General features: G+C 44.0%; 2 protein-coding genes across 2 annotated transcripts; one reads left to right on the top strand and one right to left on the bottom strand.

Moving 5' to 3' along the window:
- The first annotated feature begins 883 nt into the window (after positions 1 to 883).
- On the top strand, positions 884 to 3,064 carry BDB00DRAFT_800103 (lanosterol 14-alpha demethylase). The gene is made up of 5 exons (XM_053121751.1): positions 884 to 1,068; positions 1,151 to 1,230; positions 1,359 to 1,592; positions 1,657 to 2,017; positions 2,101 to 3,064. Exons 1-5 carry the CDS (start codon positions 967 to 969, stop codon positions 2,851 to 2,853), a joined length of 1,530 nt encoding a protein of 509 aa, XP_052984653.1. The 5' UTR covers positions 884 to 966; the 3' UTR covers positions 2,854 to 3,064.
- Positions 3,065 to 3,277: 213 nt separating this feature from the next.
- Positions 3,278 to 14,162, bottom strand: BDB00DRAFT_867544 (ankyrin repeat-containing domain protein; the record flags this gene model as incomplete). Its single annotated transcript, XM_053126353.1, has 24 exons — positions 3,278 to 3,576; positions 3,647 to 4,253; positions 4,351 to 4,832; positions 4,930 to 5,444; positions 5,529 to 5,925; positions 6,000 to 6,324; positions 6,407 to 6,526; positions 6,625 to 6,723; positions 6,800 to 6,916; positions 7,015 to 7,134; positions 7,212 to 7,418; positions 7,515 to 7,749; positions 7,825 to 7,969; positions 8,055 to 8,777; positions 8,881 to 9,420; positions 9,515 to 10,165; positions 10,252 to 10,396; positions 10,487 to 10,693; positions 10,799 to 11,262; positions 11,351 to 12,383; positions 12,470 to 12,800; positions 12,885 to 13,666; positions 13,775 to 13,978; positions 14,079 to 14,162. The coding sequence occupies 24 exons, from the start codon at positions 14,160 to 14,162 to the stop codon at positions 3,278 to 3,280; spliced, it is 8,832 nt and encodes a 2,943-aa protein (XP_052984652.1).
- Between the last annotated feature and the right edge of the window lie 1,285 nt (positions 14,163 to 15,447).

The raw sequence follows: 15,447 nt of genomic DNA, 5'->3' as shown, positions 1-15,447 counted from the left end.
TTATCGGCTTTTAGAACGAATGCGTATTTCAAGGACCTAGCATAGGGAAGGAAGATTGCGTTCTATCGTGTTGGATTTTTTTCATGTCATCATTGTTTCATAATTCTGTCCAAAGCGTCGCCGGATGTTCTAGCAGACATCACGTATATGATGAAATTTGTTGAAATGAACTCAAATGAGTGCTTTTACAACTTATAATGATGTTGCAGCTGTTGGAAGAAGAGACATAAACGGTTGCTATAATCAATGAAACGATCCTTTTATGTGCCGCGATACTGACCGTAAACAATGATATAAGTCTAATATTAAGGAGACCAGAGAAGCATGTATGCACGAGCGGATCAGTAAAATAGTGTGTCTCGAACAGTAACTGTCTAGTATACACGTTTGTTTGGAACGACTGGAACTCAATGGGCTATATTCCTGCTCCTGACCATCGTCGCATGTTGCACGGGCGCCTTGCAAAATCGGGCTCGCATCACCGCAGCAACACAAGGCAAAAGGTTGGCTTCCATTATTTTTCTGGCCTGATGCCCGCTGGGTATCAATAATCCTTTGCTCGTGTAACAAAGCAAACATTCGGTGCATTTTACGCTTTCACTTCAATCGGTCTACATCGAAAACATTGTTGCATAAGTAATTTCCTGACATAGTCGGTTGATATATACGAACTGTATGCATTACTGACCTGTGCAATCGAAATGATCTACAATTTTCAAAGTTTGACAACGGAAAAAAGAATGAATCGAATTGAACGATGAGTCTGTCATCAAGTCCGAGTGGTCAGGTTGCACAATAGGTACGGCCCGTAAGGCCCGACCCTTTTTTTTCACCCTCACTATGTGACCGCCAGTTCACCAAACCTGCTGTACTAGGATAGACTCTTGTTTCCACTCTTTCTCTCTTTACCTCCCTCCCACACACACACACTCTCTCTCTCTCTCTCTCCATACATCCCCATCCGAGATGGCCCTTATCGCTGCGGTAGCTTCTAGTCTGCCCACCGTGTTCATGTATGGGGCTCTTGCCCTCGGTGTGGCATTTGCCGTTCACATTTTGTCCCAGTTGGTAAATATCTTGAATTCAAACGAGATGATACTGAAAAAACACGCTTTTGACACGAAAAGTGAATATGGGACCTGTACAATAGATTGCACCCCAAAATCCCCGACAACCACCCACTGTCTTCTCCTGGATTCCATTCATGGGTAATGCCGTTCAGTTTGGCATGTAAGTTTTAATTTCCAGAAATGAAGGGGGGCTTGTAATGGAAGGCAGGAGTGCGTTGGACGCTGAAAGCATTGAAAATGGGATATGGAAGAGACAACGCGTACTTATACTATACGTTGTAAATACAGTAACCCGATCCAGTTCTTGAAGGATTGCCAAAAGAAATACGGCGACGTTTTCACCTTTTACTTGGTTGGCAAGCGTGTCACCGTGTGCTTGGGTGCTGATGGCAACCAGTTCGTGTTCAATGCTAAGCAGAACTTGTCATCCGCTGCTGAGGCATACAACGACATGACCAAGTATGTCTTTGGACGTGAAGTTGTCTATGACGCGCCACACAACATTTTCATGGAACAGAAAAGGTACGAAACGAGAATAGATAGTAGGGCCAAGTCCACGATGATCTCACTAACGCTCTACACGTAGATTTATCAAGGCCGGTCTTAGCTCGGAAAGCTTCCGTCAACATGTTCCTATGATTGTCGAAGAAACCACCGAATTTTTCAAGGATTTCAAGAAGCCTTCTGGCTTGATGGAAGCCTACCACACCTTTGGCAAATTGATCATCTGCACTGCATCGCGTTGCTTGATGGGCAAGGAAATTCGTGCTGCTCTGGATGAGAGTGTTGCTGATCTGTACTATGATCTTGACCAAGGTTTCCAGCCCATCAACTTCATGTTTCCCAACCTTCCGCTCCCGTCGTACAAGCGCCGTGATGTTGCATGTGAAAAGATGGCTAGCCTCTACTCGAGCATTATCCAACGTCGCAAGGCTGAGAACGATAATGTGAGTTTACTTGTAGCTATTGACTAACATGGAGCAAGGCAGAAAAAGCATTAATGGGACTAATGAGTTTGGATTTGCAATAGAGCAACGCCGATTTGCTTCAAGCTTTGATGGATGCTACCTACAAGGACGGTACTTCGATCCCCGACAAGCACATTGCCGGTATGATGATCGCTGTCTTGTTCGGCGGCCAGCACACTTCGGCTACCACTTCTGCCTGGACTATCTTAGAACTCGCCAACCAACCCGACTTAATCACTGCCTTGCGCCAGGAACAGGTTGAGAAGTTGGGATCGCTCAAGACCGAATTGACTTTCGATAACTTGAAGGACATGCCATTGCTCGAAGCTGTGATCCGCGAAACGCTCCGTCTCCACCCACCAATTTTCCAAATGATGCGCAAGGTCGTTGCTGACAAGATAGTCTACGAAAAGTCTGGATTCGAGATTCCCAAGGGCAACTTCATCTGTGCTTCTCCTGGTGTCACCCAGGTCGACGAAAAGTACTTTAACGAACCCACCAGCTACAACCCTTACCGCTGGATCGAAAAGAACGACCCTGTTCATCAAATGGAAGTAGGTGATGATGCCAACATTGACTACGGTTTTGGCTCTGTCGGTATCTCGTCCAAGTCGCCTTTCCTTCCTTTCGGTGCTGGTCGTCATCGTTGCATTGGTGAACAGTTTGGCTATCTGCAGCTCAAGACCATCATCTCCACCTTCATCCGTATGTTTGATTTTGCTCCTGAGAAGGAAGGCGTGCCCAAAGCAGACTATACGTCCATGGTCGTTGTGCCTGAGCAACCCAGCAACATCAAGTACACCTGGAGAGAGTAAAGTGTAATTAGTATATTTATTCCTTATAATTCTTGCCATCTGTTTTCCTTTTGCTTTGTTCCCTCCCCACCTACTACGCCGAAAAAGAAAACTTCGTTCTTCTCTATTTTATCTTCTTTCCCCTGCTTACTATTATTCTGTTTCCTCGCTTACTTAATACTGCTTTAAACAATGACAACCTTTCTTCTAATGTCACGCCACTAATTTTTCGTGAGATAATCTGGTTATCAATTGGCTAGTGAGACCTATTGTTCAATGTGATTCGCTTGGTTTGAGATGCTAATTTTGGCGAGCGAGACTGCTAACAAAAGGCATCTTATATAGTGCAGATTATAAATTTATTAGATTTTTGCATAGACTGCATAGACATAAACCAGACACTTGAGAAAAGGATGCATAGAGAAGAGGGTGTTGCATATATCACTTAATCGCTATCCGATTCACTCAATTTATCGTCTTCGTCTTCAATTTCTTGAGATTCTTCTACGTTGTTCTCCTCATTCTTCAGGTTTGCAAGAAACCAATGCTTATATTGCTTGGCGTGGGCTAGATCATTCTTCTTGCTACACTGTTCACCATATTGACAACGCTCACGTTGTTGGAACGTATCCGGGAGCTGCTTCTCGATATGGTCCACAAACATCATGGCAGTCATGGTATGTGCACAGTTCTTGCATACTTTGCTGGTGCGAGTAATTGGCATACTAGGCTTCCATCGTGGCTCTATTCATACGCGTATAAAGATAAGTATATGATCAAACAGGGGCAATTTAAGGGAAAGAAGAGAACTTACTGTAGCCTTCTGCATCAAGGAATGCATCAAGATTATCATCAAACATTTCCTTTGGAGTCTTGCCAGCATGCGTAAGATGGAGTCGTACAAGTCCACGCTCGTATACGCCAAGTTGAGTGTATTGAAGCCCATCTTTGAACTCGTGTTCGGAAAGGTCCGTAGACGAAGAATTGTAGCTATGGTTGGTTTGGCATAGCTCACAATAGTTGTTGTTGCGCACAAGAACCATGTACTTGATCTTGATCTGATCTTCTTCATACACGATGTATTCGTTGTAGTTGATACGGCTACGTTGGAAATAAGGAACGGAGTCCGGGATGTCGTATTGGATGGAGGGACCCATGAGTACTTGTGCACCATTTTTGTCGTAAATTGCGTTTGCCGGATTTGGTCCTTCACGACCCAGTCCCTTGACAGACATATGCTTGTCTTTCTCGTAATTTAGCTCGCTGTAATAGGCCATCTCGCATTCTTCACCGAGAGCTACTTCACAAAGCAAAAGCAAAGCATAGCCGGGATGCTTTCGCTCGTACCAACCATTACTGGAGTAATTGATAGATTTGGCAAACATGTCTGCAAAGTAGATACCATTGCCAAACATGGATCCCTACATAGTATAAAACAGAATACCATTCACGGTGTTAGATTAAAATTACTTAGCTGTGATTTTACTAAATTTTTGCAAATAGAAATTAAAAACTTACCGAGGCATCAGCAAAAGCAGGCTTGGTTCGAAGACCTTGCTTCAGAATACCCATAAAGTTGTTTACGTGAGATCCGTGCCACAAGAGCTTTCGGTTTGAGTTCTTGGCGAATTTTTCGAATCGTTCTTCTTCACCCTCGCGGTTGACGCTAAACAAGTGGGTGATCTCGTAGCCTGTTTGCTCGGCTGTTGTTAACATATACTTTTGAACCATGTTAAACTCGGGCGTGTTACTATCGATCTCGGAGAGCTGGCAGTGCAAGGAACGAAAGCAGTAGTCCAGGGGATGAATTTCGGATGAGCGTCGCTTGGCGGCCAAAAGGACGTTGATCGAAAAGTTGAGGTAGTTGATATTGTTCAGACGTGCAAGTTCCTCTTGTAGATTGTGCTTTCGGACGATAGGTACAATGCCGTTTCGATGTGAAGACTTGGGGAACAAGCGGTAGTACTTGTTGCTTAATTGCACCAATAGATGGCCCATTTCTATATACGCCATTTTAGACAGCAGGTTTTAGCATACGTACACTTGAATTGCTTATATAGGAGCTGTAGTAAACTAATATATTCATATATTGTTTACCTTTCTTTTGAGCACGCTCTTCCTTGGTAGCATATATGACTCGGGACGTATATTTCTCGACTTCATTGCTAATTTTCTTGAGTGTGGCGTAAGCCTCTTCCATGTGTTTCTCAGGGATATGTCCGGCAGGAATGTCAAGCTCCAGTTGCTGGAAACCTTGGTTCAGCGCCTCAAAGTCGCAAAAGATATTCATGGCATTGAATATGGTTCGAGGCAATTGTGATGGAGCAGTGGTTTTCAAAAACGTAAAGTCCTTTAGGATCACTGGCTTCTTGGGTAGTTTGGCCAGGATAAGCTCGAATTTACCAGGCTTAGGAACAAATTTCTCTGGCTTGTGGTCTTCCCAATGGTTGCCCGTCTTGGATCGGAAGATGGATCTGAATTCAGCCACGCACTCTTCCTTGCTCATATAAGGCGTTCGTTGACGCATTCCGACTTCGCCAAATGAGCCCCAGCGGGTCCAAAGCACATAAAGATCAAGGACAGTGTTGTAGATGATGGATAGCTTGTAGAACCTATAAAGATTAATCGTGAAAAGGTGAGTATTACTTTTTCCTCCATGCTATTGACAAGCTTGTATACCAGAATTAGGAACATACATGTTACATCCGTAATAGCCGCTTCCAACATCGACCTTTTGAACAATGATATCATAGGGATTGTTGTTGTCGTCGAAAACAATCTTGCCAATTTTTTGCATTTTCGAAATGGGATCAACGACAGCCTTTTTTTTGTCGTCGTCTTCAGAAACTTCTTTTCCTCCATTTTCTTTAATTGCAGCAGCCTTGGCTTCGGCCTCCAGGATGGCTCTTTCAGCTTCAGCGTCTTCTTCAATGGCTTGCATAGCAATGTATTCGTCGACATTCATCGTTGGTTCTTCTTCTTCATCATCTGCTGCCTCCATTTCGACGTCTCCAGCGGTGACACCGTGCTTGATGAGTTCTTCATACAGCTCCTTGCGCTCGCGAGCGCTAGCATAATCGATAGCGCGAAGGCCTATGTTTTCAAATAAATGCATATAATCAGCCTTGTAATAATTCTTACACAGTATCGTTGAAGATTATACTTACCATTGTTGTCAGGAGCATCAGCAATATCGAAAAACTTTGATCCGGTTTTGGTAGCAATGAACTTGAGGATAGCAACATTTTCATGCGAGTAGCCATCGCCTACAAGGAATGATACGGCAGTGCGACCATCACGATCCTTTGCGGTCCAGTTGATTTTGAACTTTGTTTTGCGACACATGACCTGAAGAATCGACAAATCGTTTTGAGCAATAGAATGGAACACAGCATTTAATGGACCATATTCGCACAAGTCGAGATTGTCGCGTTCGGCGCCGCTTGACCGGCAGCTCTCCATGTTTGGATCGGCACCAAGTTCCAGTAAGCGCTATTATAGATACATCATCCAGCAATCAGCAAAATTGAAAGAAGGTTTGCGTAGTATTAACGGGAAGTAATCAAGTATGTACCTCAACATGGATGGAGTTATGCTTACGGATAGCATATTCCAACGGCGTCATCCCGGTTTCGGGATCAACCATGTTTACGTTTGGTTTCTTGTCTTGCATCATCTGAGAGAGGATGGATTTCTAAACAGTTTTTGTCGAATAACGTAAGTTTCGGCTTGTTGCCACAGAATAGCTTACCATTCCTATATGCTACGTTAAATTAGTGCAAGTACACATACCCATATATCAGATTTGCTCTCAAAGAAATAATGATAAAAGATCGGACGATTTGAGTGATCATCTTGGAGATTCAGGTCGATGTTTTGTTTTAGCAACAGCTAATATGTAGAACAGATTAAAGCCAGTCGTCTATATAGCATTTCGAAATGTCATAATATGTATTTAAAAGTGTACCTTTAAAAGTTCCGTGTTTGCTGTAGATTTGCTCAAGTGCATAAAGCAAGATCGGCCTTCATAGGGCTCTTGCTTTGGACTCACGACATTCGGATTGGCTCCACCGTTGATCAGTACCTATGAATTTATTACCACGCAAGGTTGAGATAAACCACAGATATATATGGAACAGACCTTGCTTTCCAATATCCAAAAACAACCTCAGCAATAATTACCTCAAAAGTCGTATCCGTGGCAATAAACACTGGCTGAATGACCAATGTCTTTTTCTTGCCTTTCAGGTGGTAAGTAGCAGTTGATGTTACATTGGGATCAGCACCTGCTTGCAGAAGCTCCTGTATTCCGACAAAATCAATACTACAATACATGATGCGAGGCTAACTACCAATTTTTGCCACGAACTCAAGCTTACCTTCAAGATCTTGTCAGATTTGTTCATACACGCTTGCATCACAGCGTTAGGTCTTCCGTGGATGCTATCTTCATCACGAGGAGCACTAGACTCTAATAGAAGCTTGACTAGGTAAATATCCTTGCTCTTGACTGCAAGCAATAATGCTGAATCCTTGGTTGCCGAGCTTGTGCCTTTTCCGGTCAATGCACCAGCGTTTAACAGCAGCTAATAACATAAAAAATGACAAGCGATTAGTACCGTTAAATAAGAAAAATGTTGTGCAACCTTATCTATATATGTGCGAAATGTGTTTATTCTTACCTGAACAGATTGAATGCTATGGGACGATGCCGCATACCAGAGCTCGGATAAACCATCTTTATCTAACTTGTTGATCTCACTGCCGCCAGCAGATAGCAGGTTGTTCAATAGCGTGTTTTGTCCGTACATTGCAGCATAATGAATGGGTGTACGTCCGTGCACATCGGCTTCGAATGTTAATCCAAGCTCAGCTACTTTAGCAATGACGTCGGTCAAATACTCGTCCCAAATCTCACTAGATGAATTGCGTTATCAGTATTGTAAATTTAAAAAAATATATATAAGTAGGTGTTGGAAGTTTCTTTTTTACCTGTCAAACGGTTTAAAGTTGGCAAATATGTGCCACAAGTTTTGGCCCTCTTGTGTGGTCGCAGAAAGGGTGGAAGTAGGAGCAGAATTGAGCAGGATATCCGCAACATGGAATTTGCCCGTTCGCAAAGCGTCTTGCAACGATTCTATATACAAAATCAGTCAGTCTCATACTATGCCACAAACAGGGAAAAGAGTTTGCAATGTTGAAAAAGCGATTATTCTTCTTACCTAATACGCTTGGATTACGATCCAAAATCAGATATGCCATGTTCATAAAGTCCTGGGACAAGCTGTAGTTTAAAGTTGTCACTGGATCACCCGCAGGAAGAGTCATCACGCTGGTAGGTGTAGCTCCTTGATCACAGAGCATCACCGAGTAATCAACATGCTTGTAACGAAGAGAAAGTTGCAGCGGAGTATTTTGATCCAAGTCCTCGGCATTGATGTTCACACCCTTGGCAATGAGGATAGATGTGGAAGAGAATGCGCCCACGGTAGCAGCGTAATGCATTGGAGTACGGCCAAAATGATCGGGTAAGTCGTATTGGATATCTTCATAGTTTGACAAGAACTTGATGATATCAATGGGATCGACTTTGCTTGGCGATTGGGTGTCCATTTCCCATTGGAACAGAGCATAAAGTTCTAGGTCTGCGAGTTCGTCTTGTTCGATAATCACAATATTTTCGCCATCCTTTCCTTTGCTGCCAGATTCCTCTCGTTGCTTGTTTTCAAGATGCGCTCGTACTGCATAGGCAATCCATTCATTGGAACCTGAATCCTTTGTGTTCCGGCCGAATTTTTCGACTGCTGAGGCTATCTTGCTTTCCATTATCTTGGCATTCTTCTTGTCTTCGCGAATCTTCTTGACCTTTTTGGCTATTGTGGCCATCTTGCGCATGTGAGGAACGACATCCATATGTATGAAAGCAAGATGAAGCGGTGTACGTCCTATTAACATACACGCAGGGAGCAGAGATAAACGCGATGGTTAGAAAGAGTAAAGCTATGCGATGGTTTCGGAGGAACAGCATATATAGTAGCAAAAATGTACCCAAAATATCCTTGGCATTGATATCACTGCCACCTTGTAGAAGCAATCGTTCAATTCGGAGCGAAGCATTAGTCATGTTCTTGGTTTTCTGGATAGCAATGTGAAGTGCGGTACGTTGCTTCTTATCGATTGCATGTACATTGGCACCAAATTCTATCATCAGCTTGACCAGGTGATATTTTTCGACGAGAACGGCATGGTGGAGTGGAGAAAGATCTTGATCGTCCTTATGATTGACGTTGGCACCAGCTTTGAGCAGACTTTGGGCGATCTGAAAGTAGGAGTTTTGCACAGACCGGCAGAGAGGGGAGACGTTTGCACCAACTATATGGTTGGGGTCAGCCTTGCATTCCAAAAGCACATTGACTGCATGTTCGTTTCCGGACATGGATGCAATAAGAAGTGCGGTGTTGTTTTCTTTGTCGTTGACATTGACGTCAAATGAAGAAGATGCATAAGAGCTTGCCATAAGATCAAAGTAGGCTTTGGAAATATCCTCATTCTTGTTCTTGCAAGTGATAATTGCACAAGTTTCCATATCTAAAAGTTACAAAACCAAAAAGGTATTAGTGGAGAGCGCTTGATTACAAACCAGCAAGACATGTGCACGGTAAGACAAAAACCCAAAACATACGATTGTTAACGGCAGAATGATCGATCGGATAATGAGTGTGCTCAATAACCGTGTTTAGCAAAGGTAGATACTGGGATCGGATAATCTTCATAATCACGGTATCACCACAAGCGTTTTCATAATGGAGGTTTGGATTGGCACCGGCGACCAACAAATGCTTGACAGTGAGTACGTTGATGGATTGATCGCTTCTTGATAAAGCTTCTTGCACGGCATTCACCGCGTACATGAGTGCAGTGTGATGTTTCTGGTCACGGTTATCGATACCTTCGAACGAGTGCGACTCGGTATAGGCGGTACATAGATCCTCCATTATTTCATGATCCAATGATTCTGCAGCTTTCATCAATGTTGAGTATCCCTCCTTGTCGGCAACACACGGATTAGCGCCAAACGCGATGTACTTCTTGATTGCGTTGGGAAGTAATAGCTCGAAATCTGGTTTGATGATGTTGAATAGCTTGTTGGCGTGTTCGATGGTTTGTAGATCGGTGGTGGGCAAGTATTCTTGATGAAGGAGCTTCTTTTTTATATAACCACTCAACATAGGAGGAGCGCCAGTTGGCACGCCAGCGACAATAATGCGTTGGTTAGGATCGGATCCGTGGGACAACAAAAAGTGCAGTAGTTTTACATCTTGAGTGGCTGTAGCTATACATACAGTAATATATCTTTAGTAAACTTATCGTCTAAACTCATACACACTCACTCTTTTCGTACACTCTCGCATGGCTTACCGAAATGCAAAACGCTCCAACCAGTTTCACGAGGATATTCACTCTTGCTCCGCTTGGGATTGCCCTTATAAAAGTCCTTGGGCAACTGGACAACCGAATTCATATCCGGGTGATAATTTTCTACAATCTTGGTTGCCATATCCAACTATATATATGTTACAGACACAATGTTCAATCGTAAGTTACCCAGTGTAATACTTTAAGCATGGCTATAGAACACAAAAAAAGGTCTTACCCAATGATGGAAACGGAACTCAAAGACAGCCTCTTCTCGGGCTGAACTTTCATCAGAGTTTTCACCTTGTGCATAACTTTTGGAGGCTAAGGTGAATCGTTTCTTGATACGCTCCTTCTCTTTTTTGACATGCTTTTTTTGAGTTTCGCACACTTCCTGGACAGATGCCAACATTGCGGTAAAACCAGCCGAGTTAGGGGTATTGATCTATTAAAATTTGTAAACAATTGTGAAGAAGCGTGCTTAGTAAGCCAAAGATAGAAAAAAGTACATACGTGTATGCGTGCATTCCTCTAATAAAATCGAACTTACGTTGGTATTAGCATCTGCCGGGGCTGGATGTTTTACAATCGCTTCCCAAATGCCCTTGATCATGACTTCATATCGACTGTTGCGCACACGATCTATCTCACGTCGCGTGTTGAAGGAATCCAGCTCACTCGCATTTGCAAACAGACATTGGAAAAAGGTAACACCAGAGGACGTCATGGTATCCCAGTAGATGGCACCTCGTTCAATGAAGATATCAAACACATAATCCTTATTATGAAGGATACCATGCGCCAAAGGAGTGTCGCCTGCATTATTCTTGATGCCCAGGTTTGCACCGGCTTCCAGAAGAAGTTGGGCCATTTGTCGACTGTAATTGATACCGTCCATGTCATCATATTCCAATGGCTTCACGAGCTCGTTGCCCTCCTGGTCTTCTTCTTTCCAGCCAGCAGGGCGATGTGCATTGAAATAACCCATAGCAAAACTATGGAGGACGGTGTTACCTAGAGTTACACAAATAATTAGTTATTGTTCTTGTTTATTCCATCATTAAAATCACTGCATTCTCTTCTCGTTACATGGATACTTTACCTTCGATAGTTTGCAAATTCGGATCAGCATTCTTGGAAATAAGCAAACGGGCTTTTCGAAGCGACTGTTCGGCTTCCAGCTTACTAGTCACAGTTTCCTCCACACAATGATGCAACAAGGTTTTGCCGTCTTGATCCTTGAAATTGACATCAATGTTGCACTCGGTCAACAGGTATTGGACAATAGAAATGTGGCCTTTGAGATTGGCGACGGAGCAAGCGGTCGTTCTCCACACATTGGGGGCGGCTGGATCGGCACCACCAACCTCAATCAAGAGACGTAACAGACGCAGGTAACCAAAGCCCGCAGCATAGTGGATAGGTCTGTTTTCAGATGTGTCCGCAGCGTTGGCATCGACACCAATTTGCAACAGATATTTGGCAACGTCGTACTTGCCATTGATGCTAGCCACATGAAGTGCGGTACGGGAATACTTGTCGACTGCCTCTGGATCTGCCTTACCGTGTTCCACAAGAACCTTGACACATTCGAGGTGACCACGCTGCGCAGCAAACAAGAGGGGCGTCGCACGTAAAGTGCTTTCGATAGCCTCCAAGGTAGCACCACAATCAATTAATTCACGACAGGTTTCCGGGTGACCAAAGTAGGCGGCATAATGAAGCGGGCGCCAGCGTTGGCGAAGGAGCGTTTGATCTGCGAACTCGGTGTTTGGCATCTCTGTTTTACTTAAATGCTTGAGTAACGGACGAATATTTTGGTGCCGGCCGAAACGAGCTGCTTGAATGAGTGGGGTCAACTTGAACTTGTCTCCAGACGAGAATGGGAAGTCCTGCTCGATCAGGTACTCGAGGCAGTCAGGCGTCGTGCTGGCCGCGGCAAAGTGAGCAATGGTACGACCGAATTCATCGGTCTCAATACGTTCAGCAGGGGTGAGTTGTTCAAACAGTTCTTTGAGGTATGCTCTTGAAGGATGGATCGCAGCACATTCCAGAGGCGTGATAGAGCCAGAATCGAACGACTTTTTCAAGATCTGGTTGCGACGATACGTTTCGAGCGGTTCACCATTCTTGAACTACACATCGGCATTTCATGATAACGTTTAGATAAGCGAATACATATAACCAGCTTTACATTAGTGAAAGAGGAGATACAACTTACGCTGAGTACGTTTGTGTGTACCGTGTTGAATCCTGAGCGATACTGGATGTGATTGATAATACTTCCAGCGACGTTCCAGTTTCCTGATGCCACGCAATAGTAAAAGCCCTTCTGTTCCATGAACATGCTGCAGCCGCGGACGAGGTTGGTTGCACTTTTGACGAAATCCGCCATATCTGGATCCAGCGCTGTATTTTGCAAAGCTTCCAGGACGTTGATAGAAATGAGCGACTCGTTCAAGCGGGAAATATCCACCGCCATGAGATTCTTTTGACTGTTTCGGTAAAATGCCGAGTTTCCCTGACGGTTGCCACGCGACTCGTTCACCTTGCTACATACCACACAAAATCGATTAGACAACGTCAAGTAGCTTTTCGCGCTTCAAAGCCATCCATACAATTTGTATGTATTTTACCTGACAGCGTGACCAAAAGTGAAGCGGCTCACATAGCCTGTGCTTCCGCCATACTGCATGTATTTGGTCGGAACCTGGACACGTCCGTTTTCTTGACTCTGCAACAAAAGACCAACAATCTCCTTATTTCCCTTGAGCATAGCCGCCGCCACCACCATGTCGCTCCAGTGCTGGCAATCTTCCTTCTCCCAGTATGGCACATGCTCCTTGTCCTCCACTGCAGCCTTGAGCAATTCCAAATTGTCTTTCTCGACAGCTTGACGATACAGAAAGATGCTGCAGCGCAAACAACAGTCAGTTTCGTCAATGCCTACAATTGCAGCATCCGTCTTGGTCGCACGTTCCTCCATGCGTCGTTGACGTTCTTCCACCTCGGCTGCCTTGCGTGCTGCCTGGCCACGAAGTTTCTTTGGTGCAGCTGGTTTGCCACTGGACTCGCTGTTGCTGCGTTTCTTTCGAGTGGTAGTACTTCCTTTCTTGGAGGAACGTGATGCGGTGGTAACTTCATCGTCACTGCCGCTGCTATCAATGTCAATAGGCTCTGTCATGCGAAGCATAGCACGCGTCTTGCTCGTACGTGTCGACCGACGGACATTGGTGTTAGTCGTTGACGTTTCGTTGGTAGTAACGGTGTTGTCGAAGTCGATAGTATAGCCGGAAGCTGTTTGAACGCGTTCGCGGAAAGCGCCCAAGATCTCCAACGATTCGATCGTTTGCTCGGCCTCCCAAGTGTCTTGAGTAGGGTCACTGCCGGTGCGATGGACAAGATAGTATGTTTGGCCCTAAAGTGTGTGAAAGAGAACGAAAAAAGAAGGGGTGAGAAAACGTTACGGCCGCTGTATATATGTATACACATTATGCACCAGCAAGCAATCCAAAATACTATATACCTCGATCTTCTTGAAGTCGCGGATGGATTCGATCGGCTTGTTGACAGTGGCAGAAGCAGAAGAAGTTTTGTTTCGGGTGGATGTTCTTTTGGCTTGCTGTTGTTGCTTCTTGCGTGTTATGGTCACCTTTTTGATTCCACTATCACGTACAGTGACGGCAGCTTTCATCTTGTCCGTGAGACGAACACGGGTTCCATCTCGAGTCTGTTTGTGTGTATAAGATCATTAAAATTAGTATCGATGGCGCTTATTTGTACTAGATTCGTCGTCGAGTAAAACGAATAGGGCTAAATCAGCAACATACCGCCGGTCTCTTGCGCTTGTCGCTGGTGCTAGTAGTGCCGTTTGTTTCGTTGGCGGCATTGCGGCGTCTGAGTGTTTGGACCATGGTAACAACTGTTGAAAGGAAGAAGGGGTAGGAAAAGGATAAAGCTTTTTTTTCGTATTATTCGCCTCTTATATACCAGAGCTGTGTCAGCGCATCGCCACACTAATCTTGTACATGCATGTGTACTACTACACCGCAATATGATTATTTCACTAAGCTGCGATGTTACACATGAATTAAGTGTGGCAACGCAGCCCGTTGCCATGGCAACGCCAACTATTATGGATTGCATGTCGGTGTGTTAATATTAGACAATGGCCTCATCCGTCAGTTTCCTAATTGATGCGTTCTTGTCTTTAATTGACTTTTACAACACTGCACTATCACAAGTCTCTTCTACTATACCTCCAAATTACTAGCATATATTGAGAATCCCTCGGTTCTATTCCTAATTCGAAAACCAGAAGAACTGCTGCGTCTCTTCTTGTCTGACATTTCTTTTTTGTCGAAACGAACAAAATAACAGATGGATACAACGACAAGGGAACAAGCATATAATTATGATAGACAGCAAAATCTGGAATAACTGTTGATTCAGACATGAACTGGACGATCAAACTTGACTTCATCCGGATTATATTGCCGACTACGCTACCTGGTACGGATGCTTTTGAGCAGAAATTTAGGAAGAATGAGTGCTGCTTATCATTTTGCATACACATATAAAATAAGAAGGATCTAAAAATGAGATGTTTGTTGTTGATTTGAAGTTGGCCGCGGCTTATCTGAGCACCCTGATCTCAAAATGTACATGCATTAGCTGACAACAGAGTCCACCTCCACCATGAACGCCATGTGTCAACTACGGATTTTAATGCATATCTATTCCTCAGTGAAAGGAGAATATGAAGATCTTGATCCGGCAAGAACATTCCGTCGTTAGCTGATAAAACATAACAAGCGAAAAGGATCTTCATAGTACTCCTAAAAAAAACAATTTGTTTGTGGCCACCTTGAGACGGCTCGAATCAAAGCACAAGCAAATGACAACCTGGTTGCCATGGCAACCAGGTTGCACACTATTTCACGCTCCGATTGAGAACTTGGTTCCTTGGATAGCAGCTTGTATTCCCTTTCAGTGCTTTCTCTTGAAATAGTGGTTGTCACAGAGTTTTCCATAATACTGATTCTTTTCTGCTGTAAAATTCTTAAGTAATACAGAGAGTTTTCGAAACCGATGCCGCCCCCGTTGGAGTAATCTCAGAGTAGACTTATCCCGTAGGCTTCATGGTCGTCGAAGGGTTACAAAGGGCAGTTTAGTAATCTTGAAAGCTCCCCATTAGGT

This window comes from Zychaea mexicana, assembly GCF_025766255.1.
Source record: "Zychaea mexicana strain RSA 1403 chromosome Unknown BDB00scaffold_5, whole genome shotgun sequence".
Taxonomy (NCBI): domain Eukaryota; kingdom Fungi; phylum Mucoromycota; class Mucoromycetes; order Mucorales; family Lichtheimiaceae; genus Zychaea; species Zychaea mexicana.
Note: the sequence above shows the minus strand (reverse complement) of the source record. Positions and strands in the feature narration are given on the sequence as shown.

What these genes read in the sequence shown, in the direction of transcription:
- BDB00DRAFT_800103 (XM_053121751.1), top strand. Translation starts at nt 967, where the DNA reads ATGGCCCTTATCGCTGCGGTAGCTTCTAGTCTGCCCACCGTGTTCATG. An exon ending in TTCACATTTTGTCCCAGTTG is followed by an intron (nt 1,069 to 1,150) that starts GTAAATATCTTG and finishes CCTGTACAATAG; the next exon opens with ATTGCACCCCAAAATCCCCG. An exon ending in GCAAGGCTGAGAACGATAAT is followed by an intron (nt 2,018 to 2,100) that starts GTGAGTTTACTT and finishes GATTTGCAATAG; the next exon opens with AGCAACGCCGATTTGCTTCA.